The 15,630-nt window shown below is 31.6% G+C and overlaps 1 protein-coding gene across 3 annotated transcripts; it reads left to right on the top strand.

The window, feature by feature from the left end:
- Positions 1-365: 365 nt before the first annotated feature.
- On the top strand, positions 366-15,117 carry LOC145754738 (RNA-binding protein Nova-1-like). Of its 3 annotated transcripts, none has more exons than XM_082570845.1 (5): positions 366-514; positions 6,175-6,354; positions 8,866-9,002; positions 10,925-11,017; positions 11,309-15,117. In XM_082570845.1, the coding sequence occupies exons 1-5, from the start codon at positions 391-393 to the stop codon at positions 12,434-12,436; spliced, it is 1,662 nt and encodes a 553-aa protein (XP_082426971.1). In that variant the 5' UTR covers positions 366-390; the 3' UTR covers positions 12,437-15,117. The 3 variants fall into 3 exon arrangements, with proteins under 3 accessions (XP_082426971.1, XP_082426970.1, XP_082426972.1); XM_082570844.1 differs by having other exon boundaries at positions 6,172-6,354; XM_082570846.1 differs by lacking the exon at positions 366-514 and adding an exon at positions 5,897-6,023 and having other exon boundaries at positions 6,172-6,354.
- The last annotated feature ends 513 nt before the right edge of the window (positions 15,118-15,630 follow it).

Below are 15,630 nucleotides of genomic sequence, written 5' to 3'. Positions count from 1 at the left end.
GGTAATACCCGACCGGTACTTCACCGGAAAAATAATTACCGGAAGGTTAATTACCAAATCTTCGGGTTCAAAATTACAATAAATAAATAACATAAATATTAATTTTGTCATTACATTTTCCTATTGTTTTTTTAAAAATGGCTTAATGCTTAAAATACTTAACAAAAACGTATATATGTTATGGTCCAGCGTATGAAAAATGCTTCATAACAAAATTTATTCTACAAATTCCATCCGTAAAACGGCGCCCTTGCGATAAAACCCAGCAAAAATCGACCCAAAAAGAGTGGAGAGAAAGTGAAAAGAAAAAAAAGAAAATGAGTTCTCGTCTTTGCTCAATTTCTGGGCTTGAGAACCAAGCTTCGGCATATACAGAATGCATAGAACAGAATGATGATGTCCGTAGTACCCTTAGTGAACGGCGCTTCAGCTTATTTAGTCGAGTCGCGCAAAAGACCGCTGGAAGAATCTGTTGAACTTGGTGATTACAAACGGGAAAGACAAGAAATGGATGGTAAGTTAAAAGGATAATTTTTCTATGCTCATACTAATATTTTTTACTCAAAATTCAAATATTAAAATAATTGATTAAACACCATTCAAAGTTTAGAAGTTTGTTTATCTATTTTACTGTTTAACTTTGATAAACGAGGTTTACTTATTGGTTAGCCATTTTCTGATTATTATTTGTTAATTTGTTAACATAAACCTGTCAAGATCGATGGGTCAACAGTCTAAAGCGCAATAAACAAAATTAAAAAACCTAAAACGGATAATAAAATCTTTATTGCTATAAGTGACCTGAATTCTAATAGGTTTATTATGGTTTAAAGCCACGCATGGGTATTAGCCTTTAAGTAAAGCTATATTAACTTTACTTAATACGTGAACTTTTGAAATTATTTTTGCTTCAGTTAAACTATGTTGATCAAAATAGTATAGTTTCTTAGAATTTATTGGAAAGTTTTTAAACAAATTTCAATGTTAGATTCTTCCTCTGAAATTGCTTTGTTTTTAAGACTTCTATTATCCTGAAAAGTTTATATAAGATGTTCACATATGGTATTGTTGTATTAACCAAAACATAGGCGTGTAGTCCAAACACAATTTGAATCGGGCTTTATGGACTAAAAACATTGAACAGGTCTTACTATAATTGGCCCAACTTTTTTAGAACAAATGCTTACCCGTTCTTAGATTTGAAAAGGAGTTAAATTGTGGCTTATGTTTAAAGAGTTTATAGCTTAACTTATTGGCAAAGGATATTTTCAAAAGTTGTAAAACTTTCCACTGAAAGTGCCCTCGTAAAAGTGACGTCACTTGGAACATGGTGTTTTTATGGCAAGTCTTTAATGTGCAAAGTGGACTTTAAGTTATTGTGATATAGGCCGGTGTTAAACGGGGCGCTTAGTAGGAAATCAATACGTGAATTGATTTAATTAAATTTTCGGTGCAAATTTAACAAGAAAAATTAATTGAATACAGGCCGGAACAGACTACGAGTCTGTCATATAACGATTGTTAGCTCAAAGTTGCTTACATAATATAGCAACATACAAAGTACTCCAATACAAGACGATATACATAAGATACTTACACTCAGACCGCCGTAAATTTCAAGTCATTTTAAATAATTATTGTAAAATCGAAACAATTTTTTTTCGGAATAATTTGATATAAAATCGTATTTTTGAAAATAATACAAGATGTTGTGTGTTAACTGAAGCAACTAATTGACTTTTTTAATGCATTGTTATTTCGTTCTCACAGTGGCAGTTCCACATTGAAAATCATTCACGCATTCCGCATTGAATAAATGCAACAAACTGACCTATTGTTAAGCTTCACCAAACTTAAACCAGCGGGAAGTCGAAAAACATAACATTTTTTAAAGTTTTTTTTTATATTTAATTTTATTAGAAACAGCGGGTAGACAGAAACTTAATATTTTGAAAAGTTTTTTTGTTTAGAAACACAACATGGCGTCTATTAAGCCCCTTAGGGAAAAAAGTGAAAGGTTTCATGCGGTAATACGTTTACATGCTTTATATTTGGCCATAAACAACGATATTGGATCGGCCAAAGTGTAAAAAATTTACGAAAATTGACAGGGGCAAAATATTCATTTCACCGTATGTTATTTAACATAGCAAACAGATATGTCTAACTTCCAAGAAACAGAATATCAAACTTTTTAAATGTTGGTCAACGTTGTTATTAGTCATATACTACAACAGTTTGTGTCTGGCTTTACCGGTTTACCATTCTTAAACGCTGGAATTACTTCCTAAACAAAAAAGTGCAAAGACAATATGGTTTAAAATATACGAAACGTATGTGTTGGGGGTTATTTTTGCCGTTTGTAAGCAATTACACAATGATAAGAACTAGTGTCCATAGATTAATTTGTGAATTATTTATCATCCCTAAATAAACTTGCTTGATTTAGAAGATAAAGACACTTCAAATGATGTTTAGTTTACAAGAAAATTAATATAGTAGTTTAATTATACTTTAATATTTTTGTACTTGATTCTTTTAACGTTTACGCCAATATTGAATATACAAAATACACATTTTCAAGTAATGTATCAACTGATTACACACCACTCCTAGAACAAAAGAAATTTCCAATTTTAATCAAACGTCAAACAACGAACAACCTATAAGCAAACACACAGTTAAGATTTTGTTCAAATAAAAAGTGAGTGTCGTAAATAATTACTTGATACCTTGCAAATATATTGGAAAATTAAACACACAAAATTTAATCTTACAACTTATCATTTGGCCTAAAATTTTATATGCATAAACTAACATATTATTGTTTAAATGTTAATATATTTAACACATTAACAAAAAAACAAGTGGTTAGAAATGTACATTTCAATTCAATGTAAATCATTTTTGTTCCTTGTTGTGTTTATTATGAGATCTATATATTATTGTCTTTATCGACGTTTTTTTAACAAGATTTCCGATTTAAATCCCGATAGTAAAAGCAGATGTACAAGTAGGTTATATATCACTTGATTATGCAATTTAACATATTAAACAAATCATTCCAAATGTTCAAAAAATTATGACGTAAAATTTTGATGTAAATTTTTGCTAAATAATAACAATGGTTAGAATAAATCAAATCTTTGAATAGACCACCACCATTTTTTATATCAATTTATGTTATATTAGCATAACAAACACTTTGGCATTTAAGAATGGCTTCAATTATGTAAAAATGATTTTTGAACCGTATTATAACAACCACAACAACAGCAAAAAGAAAACGCAATTCACAGACAAGACATTTGTTTGATTAATCTTCCATCCGAAAGCGATTTTTCACTCTGCAAGCCAAGCAGTTTGACATTAGGAAACGCCACTCTCGTTAGTTTAAGCTTTCTAACAAGACATACATTTCTACAACTCAGTATTGTACATATGGTTGTATTAAGAAGCCCAGCAATACCAAGATTTAGCAACGAAGTATTCAGTTTTTAGAAATTCTTGTCAAAGTTGTATTTCGATATTTCGGGTGTAATCGTAGGTAAAGTTTTTTTTACTGTCACTCACGTCACACCTTTGCGCCTTTGTTATTGATTATGACGTCACGCGTATTGTGATTAGTCATGAGTGTAGTTTTTCATTAAAAAAAGTGTTGTACGCTTTTGCAGTGAGAAGAATTTACTTTTTTGTGTAATTTTAAATTGATAAAGTCGGATTAGCGGTTAGAATAATAAACGTCATGTATGTATTACAAATATACATCTAGATAATAGTTAAAAATAGCGGAGACAATCAACAAAAAACGTATAAACTTGATAAACAAAATATTGAGTTTTAAAAATCAAAAAAAAAATTTTTTTTAAAAAACGCCCATTAATTTTTAAAAATTTTTAGCATTTTAATAATTGTTTTTTTAATATTTTAATAATTGTCTACTAAAATACAGACATTTTGCCAAATACGTGACAGAAAAAATTGCATTGAAAACCCCTAGATTTAAATAATAACGACCGCAGTTTAAAATGCATCATTTTTATTCAACCGAAAAATTGTGGTTACTTAGAATTTGGAGCTCGTTAAAATTAAATTTGCCAAACCCCGACCTTTAATATATGAAAGTGGTTATTATAAATTGGAAAAAAAAAGGGTGCTGTAAAATACAACCCAAGCAATTATGTAGTTTAAAAGTATAAATAAATGTACGTTAGCAATTAATAAAATTTAAAGTTGAAAAAAACATATTTAGACAGATCCGAAGATATGACTACCCTTAATTTAAATAACTCTTATTTATTTATATAAGAAATAAATTGGCCTGTCGAGTTATAGAAAAAACAAACCAATCCAATTACCCTTTAAAATGATACAAAATATCGATTAACGATATTGTTATTGCAAAGATACACTCATAGCAATTTAACTTATCGGATTTTTAAAAAAAATTTTAAAAAATAATAAAAATTGAAGTTCTAGTTAACTAGTCGGAAAGTAAATCGGGTCACGTGACTTTCTCAGGGGATTATTATGACAAATGAACGTTAAGGGAAATAAAAATAAGAAACTTACAATAAGTTTGAATGATTTTTGGATTAGGATTTTTAATTGGCAAGTGTAAATTCTGTAGGTTAAGATTTTTAAATAATGTTACTAATTTAAAGTAGCTAACCCCATCTTTAAAAACCGAAAAAATTACTTGAATATATTTTTACAATAACGTTTTGAAATTTTAATTTGACCCCACTGAACGCTAGGTTTACAGTTCGAACCCCGAATTTAACAATTATTTAAAAAAATATAATTATGAGCGTTTTATCGGCTAACGACCGTAGCAGTTAAGTTGCATCAAAAAAGTTAATAATTTCATTCAATTTTACGACGCACTAAATCGGCTGTGTGTAAATTACCGGGCTTTTATGCTGCGACCCTGCGTAAAGTATACATTTGCTTACGCTCAATAGAATTTAATGGGCCCAGTTTAATGTTACATATACCAGCTCGTTAAAGGTATAATACCAAATTGCGCATACCAGTATGTTATCATAAAAATGTTGTTAGTCTTGTTCTAGCTGCCCGGCAATTTGCGAGGGATTTTGTTAACTTCTCCCATATGTGATTGATCTTAGGTGAAGATAAATGCGCTTCAGCAAGGCGAGGGGTTCCGAAAAATAAGGGTTTAGGTTCTGTTTGTGTAAGCAGAAAGGGCGCGATTTAAAAACGTTAGGATATCGTTGCATTTTTAGTCTCATGACGTATTGAGTCATAAAAGCAGTAATAGGTGATGTCAGTACCAGTCTTGTACTTCCTGCATTGCCGTGCAATATTTTCAAAAGCTTTCTTTGTTTAACTTCTGGTCTTTCTTGCAAGGAAGTTGTTGACTTTTCAGGTTTCTGGATTGTTTTTTTAACCGAATGAGCACTTAAAACAATAAACCGTACCAGCAACTTTTTTTTATCTTGGCTCTGATTTAAAACGCATTGCTTCTCTGAGTGAAACCTAATTTACTCAGAACAGGTTATGTAGCCTTGACATGCGCAATAATAAGATGACTCTACAGTTTACGAAGCAATATAGGTAGTCTTTTCCTATGCTGATACAACAAAACTGTTTGACTCGGCCGGATAATAGCAAAATACGAAGGCGTTATAAATTGATTACTACGCTAATTAAAAAGCTAAGGCCATAAAATAAATCGAATTGCGTTTATAAGCAATATTGTTATCGTATATCTTAGAGTTATTATCTTAAGAAAAATACAGGATTTAAATGTTAGACTAACGATTGATGTGAGAAATTACTTAGCAAAAGTGTGAGCAGTTTTTAGATCAAGATTAGCAAGAAACTAAAGTTTAAACGTTCAACGTTGTTTCTCATAACAAACTATTTTGTACCCAGAGCTTTTTCGCATTAACTCCATTTGTTTAACAATAAATTTGTAAATAATCATTTTATCATGGATTATCCTTACAACGGATACGGGTTTATCTCAGAACCCATGAACTACACGCCGTACATGCCAGGTGAGCGCGTGACGTCATCAGTCCATGACGTCATATCGAAATTTGCATTTTCAAATGCATTGAAATGTAAAAACACAAAAAAATATTTTTGAAAGCAAAAAGTTATAGAAAAAATTATTTTCAGTTGTTAAAATTTTTTTTTTTTCAGAAGCTTCCCTGGAAAACGGGATCCTGGTTTCCGGACCTCCTCCCGGTCAGCTCCTCCTAAAACTTCTGATCCCTGGATACGCAGCCGGAGCAGTGATCGGAAAAGGAGGACAGATTATCGTTCAATTACAAAAGGACTCTGGTGCGATTATCAAGCTTTCAAAGGCGAAAGATTTTTATCCAGGTAATTTTACTATTTAGTGTTTCAAGAATTCACGTGGTTTCAATTAACTGGTGATTTAGAGGTTGTGATTAATAAATACTTGGTAAAAATAGAATGTAACATTAAATATCCAAACATTTGAGATGGTTAAACCACTTAAAATTTACTCTAATCCCTTCAACAAGGTCAAAATCACGCAATAAGCGTTGCCGATATAACAGCATTGACCTCAATCCCCACTTAATCTTTTGTTATTAGGGAAATAAACAATAAAAACGAGCCGGGCGACTCTCCAAAAATTTCGAACAAAAAATTAATTTGTTTATCCGTCACGTGACCGTTTTGTCACGCGCCAATAATTGTGACGTATTGGTTGTCAGGGCAGCCACCCAAAACCTTCCGCCCGTGGTGTTGTGTTTGTAAACAAAGTGTATCGCTCCGCTTCGTTTAAAACGCGGAACTATTTACTACGTGAAGGTATTAATCCGCCGGTGATTAATTTGTAAGAAAAGTAAAAACAAATTGTCATGACCTTTTTAAAAAGGACAAAACCTATCGATTTAAATAACTTAACTTAGATAAAATACTTGATTTTAATTGGCTCGTTTAACACGATTATTTTAAAATGTAAAGTTTTGCAATATTACTAATACATCTAAGCATAAAAGGAATTTTTAAAAATGTCACGTGACTAGGTAATATTTAACAAATATTTTACAGTCAGAAATTTCAAACGTTCACAAACTAATAAATTGCTACAAAATTAAATTTAACGAGCTCGCCAGCGTTTGTTTTTACGTCACGACGAGCTAACACGTGACGCAAACAACTTTCTTCTTTACGTCGTTAATTTGTTTGCGTAGGTTCCAAATCAAACTTGCTTGTTTGTGTTAAATATTAACATTGGGTAAACGGTGTCGAATCTGTGATAACGGTAGCAATTTTAAAAGAAATTGCATCCAAGTTTTAGGTAGAAATAAGGGTTGATGTTACATTGCTTTACTGGGTTATTTCACCCCGAAAAATTACCTAGTTTTTAAATATTTTAAATATACAAAAGTATTCGTTTTTAAATTATTAGTATTCATTTGTTGTTTAAAAAAATGCAAATTAAAGCATTTTAGTATAGGAAGTATAGACATTATATTACAAGTAAATTGCGTTATATATAACCGCAATGTTAAATGAACGACATTCTAAATGTTGCTGATATTCCAAGAATTTTAACCAAAGCTTGTCATATTATAAACACAATATAAGTGTCATAAATACGCTTACAGTTGACACTTAAAAATTAGTCATATTTAAATAATATTCACAATCTTTAACATTTTTTATAAAAATATTCCAAAAAATATATCATTTTTTATCAATTTAGGTTACATTTAATTGAACTTTGTACAATGTGCTGTAATCAACATACCACAAGTATTCATTGTTTTTAAAAAAATGGGCCTTATATTAACACCCGTAATTCAGCATCATCCTGTAATTCACTATTGTGTTATATTACTAAAGTGTTGCGAACAAAAATAATACACATAATTTACCGCCCCTGGACATACTGATTTTAAGATATTTACTAAAATTTTATAACCGAAATTTCAAACTTTAGGTATCCTATAAGATTAATTTTTTTTCATGAACATATTTCCTTATTTTATCATTGGCCTATGAAATGAATAAATAACTCCTAGTAAATATTATTCAATGAATTGTCAGATAGTTTTGTAACTATTCACAAAGTACATGAGATTTTAATGGTTAAGTAAAAAGTATTGATTTCTACGTTGTTTTGGCTTACAAAAAGCAAGACGGGAGTAAATCAATCGCCATGCTTTAAGTATATTGTACTATTGCTTAACATGTATAAAAACATTATCCTATATCAATACATACATACAAGTTTTTCTGTAGATTATAAACGGTCAATATAATATATTTTTAAAGGTAAAACAATAAACATGGGTTATTTTCTTGGAAGCTGCACCAAAAATATGATGTTGTGTTTATATAACCAAATTTATTTTATAAATTACATATCAAAACAGTAGGGTCCTCAGTTCAAAACAATTTGCCTGTTGTCTTTTCAATTATCTGACGAAGCCAACAAGATAAAATTGAACTGAGATATTATCTCAATTTAGAGCAGTTATAAAAGCATATAACCTATCACTTGTTCGCCTAAGGGTGGTATACCTACGTTCACATGTGGACATTTGATATTTTATTTAGTAAAACACGATATCAAATGCATGGGTAAACTGTTATGAGGTTATGGCAACGATTAGAAAGGATTTTCCAAGTCAATGGTCAAACTTTATAAATTGGCGTCTGGTTGTGCTAGGCAATGCATTCTGCTTTAATAAGTGTAACTTAGACCTTTACCTACTAAGTTAACATTATCATTTTTAAAGTAAAATATCTACAAACAACATAAACTGTTACAAAAAAACAATGTTCCTTTAGAAAGTAATAAAACAAACGATTTATTGTAAAGTTAATTTAACCATTTATATTTTAATTTTTCAGGCACACAAGACCGAGTTGTTCTCATTCAAGGAACAGCTGAAGGTTTGATGAAGGTTCACAACACAATTATTGAAAAAGTTTACGAATTTCCTGTACCCAAAGACCTGGCTGCTATAATAGGCGATCGACCAAAACAGGTAACTTTAAATTGACAAAAAATCGCAACAATAATTTAACAAATGCCATATATAACAACAGTTAAACTATACTCTAAAATTATCAAACAAGATACAATTATAAAGAATGCATGCATGTTTCGAAATATAAATATAGAAGTCTATGCATTATCCTAACAATAACTTCTGAATTAGTAATATTTTAACAAAGGAATTTTTACTGTATTCATTATCTTATTATTTCAATTATAGTTAGAATTATTGACTGAATCGTTAATGCTCTTTGGAATGTAAATTTAATTAATATTTATGAAGTCGTATTAGCAAGACTCTAAGAACAAAAATCACAAATACATTAAGCACATATTGTATTTTAATTAGGTCAAAATTTTATTGGATTTGAATAAATTATGGTAAAAATAAAATTTCTAATAATTAGTTTCAAAAAAATTGGATTTTTCAACCAAATCTAAACTTATTTTTGCAAAATTTTCGCCCTAACGAGCACAGCGCTTATTTTTTTCAAAACAAGCACCATTAAGTGAAGTATTAAAGGGCCCTTCTACCACTTTTATTGCACTTCAAATCTGCTTTCACTTATTTGTACAGCGTATATGTACAGCTTTACAGTTTTTTCGTTGAGTTTCAATTGCCAAGTGTTAATAGGACTGTTTTTTTTTATTGTATTACGACAAATTTTTTTTTGAAAGTAAAAACTTTGTATTTTCTTTCGCTTTAAAAGATTCATTTCAACTGTTAATTATATTTCCATTAAGTAAGAATCACGATTTAAAAGTTATTTAAAATTTCAACCGGATATGAATTGCACGATTTTATTTGCATTAAGGTTTCGCTTAACAATTTGTTCAAAATTATGAAGTTTTTTTGGCATTTACATTAAATCGTATATATACCAACATTTGATAATTAATAATTTTCAATGCAACAATTAAAACGAATATTTTAAAAAGGAAAAAACTAGTGAAAAACAATTTTTGCCCATCTTAAATATTTTTAGTAAACACGCCACTGATAAACTTTGCAAACTCCCAAAAAACCGCCATCATATTATCGGTGAAAAATAACATCAAATTTACATTAAATTTACATCAAGGCTTTAGACTTATTATATTGAGTTACAGCCGCTCATAACTAATGAACATAGGAAGTAGCGAATCTTACTCCCATTATATCGAATGTCAAGATTTTAAAGTAAAAAAAAACTGTAGGCGATGACGCAATACTAATGACGTCATAATCAGTGGGATAAAACGCATGAGTGGGTTTTTAAATTCGATTTAGTTTCCTTTTTAAGGTGACTCAATATTACTCTTTGGTTTTTAATGTTTATGTTGAAAATATTCGTAAAAATACAAGTTTTAAAGTATTTTAAGAGTTACTTGTTACATTGCTTGGGGAATTAGGTATCCCCTTAATTTAAAAACAAATGAAACAACTTTGAAACAATATATCATGAGAACAATAATTTCGTCCCCCCATGGAATATTGTCTTATTATAAAACCGAAGTTTATCGAAAACAAAATCGACAAAAAACTTAACTTTTTCCCCGAGGTCCCACGTTAAATAGGCAGCTGTCTATTTCAATATTTCTTATCTGTTTCCCTTGGGATTTGTTTATTAGAATACGCACTAAGCCAAGAGCCACGTGGTATTGATTTTACTTAAGATTTCGAAACATATTTCTGCGCTCTAACAGCATATTAGGCTATTTCTCTATTTTATTGCTTTTCTTATTATTAGCCTAGACTTATTTAGTAATTTCAATATGATAAACCATGCTGCTATTTTGCATGGTAATAAATACAAATTATTAATCATCAATTCTTACTAGGGTGTCTTATGTTAATTCCAAAAAAAATTAAAATATCATAAAAACCAAACTGTGCTATCATAAATACTCAAAAATTTATATTATTTTAAGGTCAAGATTATTGTACCAAACACCACAGCAGGACTGGTTATTGGTAAAGCTGGTGCAACCATTAAAACCATTATGGAGGAAAGTGGTTCAAAGGTAAAACTATTTTTTACAAAAAAAATATTTTTTTGATAATTTTAAATAAATTTTTTTATATAAACGTGATATTATTAATGTATTTTATATTATGAATCATTATATTGGATTTTATTTTACGAATCGACATTTGGATTTTACAAGATATGTATTTATAATCTTGTCTAGTCATCAAACGATTTTCAATCCAATAACATGTATAGCAAATACACAGTTTTTATATCAAATCTGAGTATGAGCATACTGTAACAAAATACAACTGTTTTACTAATTTCATCCTTGAATCTGCAGGTTCAACTTTCGCAAAAACCCGACGGAGTAAACGTCCAAGAACGAGTAATAACAATTAAAGGAGAAAAACATCAGCTCATGGCCGCTTCGAATATCATTATCGATAAAATCAAGGACGATCCACAAAGCGCAAGTTGCCCGCATATTAGCTACGCAGGTATACAAGGGCCTGTCGCAAATGCTAACCCAACTGGGTCACCATACGCCGCTGGACAGCAGTTAGTCGACCCGTCCTATCCAGCAGTCGCAGCAATGTTAGGTCATTACGTACTTCCAGGACAGCATCAGGTCGTACAAGCCGCACTGCCTACGCTACAGCACCACACTGCTATTCAGGCGTCGTCTCCGGCTCCGAACGGAGACCTACAGGGACTGAACGCAAGTGCGCTTACTAATTACACATACGGACTTAACTATAACGGGCTTGGTGTCGTTCCTGGAGTACAGAACCTGCATGCGGGTATTGCAACCTCGGTTGGTATGATTCCTTCTGGATCTCTAGCAGGCACTGTAAGCCCATTACCGCCTTCTACTCCTTTATTATCAGCGACTTTCCCCGGGGATGCGGGTCAGGCTGTACACGCAGCTGTTCCAGGCGGTATTTCGCACGCACAAGCCGTAGCCTTACAGAACAATTACCTTGCAAGTCTAGGTTATTTGACAACCTCGCATCCTCAAATTTTAGGAGCACAGCAAGCCATTCCGGCCGGCGCAACTCTCTCTCACGTCGCTCAACAGCACCACCAAGCGATCACGCCAACAAGTCTAGCCATGGCTTCCGCCCCCTCTCCACCAATGTTACAAACCAGTCTCGTACCTCAAGGTACAGTTAGTTTACTGAGTATCGAAAAGTCGAGCGATGGACAGAAGGAAACGATTGATCTATCCATCCCAGAGAACCTCATAGGAGCAATACTAGGCAAAGCCGGTAAGACATTAGTCGAATACCAAGACATATCCGGCGCAAAGATCCAGATTTCAAAGAAAGGAGAATACGTGGCTGGGACCAGAAATCGAAGAGTTACCATAACAGGGAAACCACCTAGCTCACAAACCGCTCAATTTCTAATTACACAGCGGATCTCTGCTGCGCAGAGCGCTAGGGCTCAGCAAGCCAAGTTAATTTAAGAAGAGTGTAGCAACAAATTGCATGCCAAAATCGTTCAGACAATGTTAGAGCCGAGATTTTAGGCTAAGGGCAATAGTTAGACATATTTTTATGCCCGTTTAGAGCAGAGTTCTACTAAAAGTCGAGTTCTTCCAAATACGGCGATGTTCCTTAGCGTTCACATTCATTTTTTCTTGTTTTTTTTCGATATTTTAATTCCTAGAAACCAACATTTGCATGTTTCTAACACCTTGTTACAGTTCAGTTTAACTTGTTTTCAGTGGCATTGCGGCATACATTTATAAAGTTCAATTTGGCTAATTTTAATTCGGTTTTGGGTGGCATTTTATTTATGCATTATTCACACGCATTAGCAGCCTAATCAAATTGCTTTTGATTTTTGGATCAATAATTTCCTTATTTTGAAGCAGGGATTTTCAGTAGAACGCACTAATTTAATTATAAATCAGGTTGTAACCTGATTAAAGCGTAAAAGTTTTTGCGTAACGAATTTCATATAACGTCGACTTTACCGCCTATTTCGGCTCTTTCTATAGATCATCCCATAGTACATAAATGCGCCTATCAAACGCAAGCCATTGGATTACCTACGTCATTTACGACTGTTTTCACATAGTAGCAATGTTACCTTATAGCCTGACAAGGCAAAGTACGCGTGTTTTTTTTAAGCATTGACTCTGCGGAAAATTCCAGAACTCGTTCGAGATGTTGTAGATATTATTGCGTACTTTCGAGAGATGTACTACGCTGTTTTATTGCGTTATTTGCGTTTTATAGCCATAAGCAAGTTGTTTTTTAACAAGAATATTATAAGTGCCATATTAAGCCGCATGTAAATAAGAAAACTGTGTAAACCTATTATTTTTTAACGTTATAAGAATACTGGCTTCCATTTTTTCGTGTTTTTTGTACTGACAGCGTTTGGTTTCTGTTTTAATTTATGCCTACTTATAAGCATTATCATAATAGCATTGCATGATTAATTTAAATAGATAAGGCAATTCTGCTTAACCTTTACCATATTGTATTTTATTTCAGATATATTTAAATATTTTATAGCTATTTTGGTGTATCATATTTTCACTTATGGATAACAGTTGATTTTTCATACTTAAGCAATCAAAATTGCCTTTTATTGTAACCCATGACGTCACACTTTTATCTTTAGATTAATTCAAGCTGTCTGTGTCATCGTCATAACCGTTCCCGCGCAAAACTGGGCAGCTGTCATAACCCCACGTCATCATTATTATTAGCCTCAAATCAGTCAAATCGGTGCACTTTCTCTCTCTTCTAATTCAAGCATTTAAACTCTATCTCTTACAACCCCATACGTGATCACTTAACTTCTGCCTAAACGTTGTAATTCTTGATACATTCCTAACTGGAAAACAACACATCATTAAAAAAGACCCAAAATTCTGTAAACTCACTTTTCCACACATTTCAAAGTCCTGAAATCATAACAAATACCATTTGGTGGCTTTAACCATCGACGTTAATTACACATTTAATGTTTTACACTCAATATTAGACACTAGGTCCTAAATTGCGACAAAGAATTAGGTTATTGAGTTTAAGATGAAAGAACAAACTAAATATGACAGTTGCCATGACAGCGGGAATGAATGACCTTGACACGGGTGAGTTCGTTTTAATTACCTTTTTTTTAAGATTTCGATAATTTGTTGTAATGTTTTTAAACTACATTAACGAGTTATTATTTTACAGAAAATGTTGGATAAATATCACTGGTGTTCTTTTTAACAATATTTTCTAGCATTTTTTTCTGATTAGCTCATACAAACTGTGAGAATGCTTTGCCAAGGCCAAAACGTATTTTGTTACAAACGTTTCATCACGTATAAAACCTATTTAACATATCTAAGCTTATTTTTAAAGCTTATGTTAATATACGATTTCTTCAACAGTGTTAAAACGACTTTTACTGATACTGTTAAAGTGTTTTCTTTGGCTATAATACCAGTTTACTTGTATTTTTAAGATAATATTATTTTGATGTATTTTTTTAGTACGTACTACTTTTTGCAGCATATTCTACGTTGTGATATAAAAGACTTTACACTTTACAGTTTACACACGATTATAAAGCCATGACGACTGTATTAATAACTGTAGCAAACGAAATTCAGCTTTTCCTTCGACTTTTTTCGGATTGTTTTTTGCTGTGTCTATTTTTCTAATAAATAACCATTACAAAACAACTTTTACTCAGTATATTTATATATTCATTTTTTGAAAAATATATTCAGTTTAACTCGTTTTTTTAATAATTGTGCATTTTACATTTTGTTATCTAGTATATCATTTCCATGTTTTAGCGTCTTCCAAATTTTTATAATCACGTGTGTAATATTGTTACGTCATCACTCTATTATTCTTCAAATATGTCGTCATTATATCACGTGATCAATTTTCACACGTTTGTTTTAATAATTTGACTGAATCATAAAATCTTTAAATTTAGCCGTAGATCTCATTCATTATGTTGTAGAAATAAATTGTCGCTCCATAAAAAAAGTTGGCAACACTGGTGTCTGTACAGAATAAATCGTTGGCAACACTTCATTTTAAAATTGGGCATTAAAAAATTTCATTTTTCCACGATTGAAAATCATTTTTTGCACTTTCACTCCATTCAAATAATTGTAAAATTAATCACTGCGTGTTTTCCATCGATTTTTCAAGTTCAAATCTCATTTAAAACACACACACACTTAAGTTGGAAAAGTGTCTTTATTAAGCCATGTTAAAAGGGTCAATTTAAACCAAAGGCAACTCTACCCTGGGCAAAGCGTTAACGGTTAACTTTTGTATGTTTTCCATAGCGGACTTTTTAACAGTAATAGCAAACGAACAAATTATGAAGACCATTAAACGTCTATTGATTGTTTAAAAAGACAAACTGCGTAATAAAGCGTTAAATCCAGTTTTATGAATTCGTGCGGTTGGCTTTAGGCTTCGCTAAGCCCTTAAATCACAACCGCGTCGCTCGCGCAAGTATTTGTTACGTTTAATTTCCTTAGCAAAATTCTGCTCAGTTTTAAATAGCGTTGCTTAATAAATTGAGTTTTTAGTTACACTGGCAAAAATATACACCATCTAATTTGTATCTAACTTAAGTTTATAAATTTTAAAAAGGTGAAACTAAAACGTGTATTGCAAAACAGAA

This window comes from Corella eumyota, chromosome 6 (genome assembly GCF_963082875.1).
Source record: "Corella eumyota chromosome 6, kaCorEumy4.1, whole genome shotgun sequence".
Lineage (NCBI taxonomy): Eukaryota > Metazoa > Chordata > Ascidiacea > Phlebobranchia > Corellidae > Corella > Corella eumyota.
This window is presented reverse-complemented; position numbering and strand designations above follow the sequence as displayed.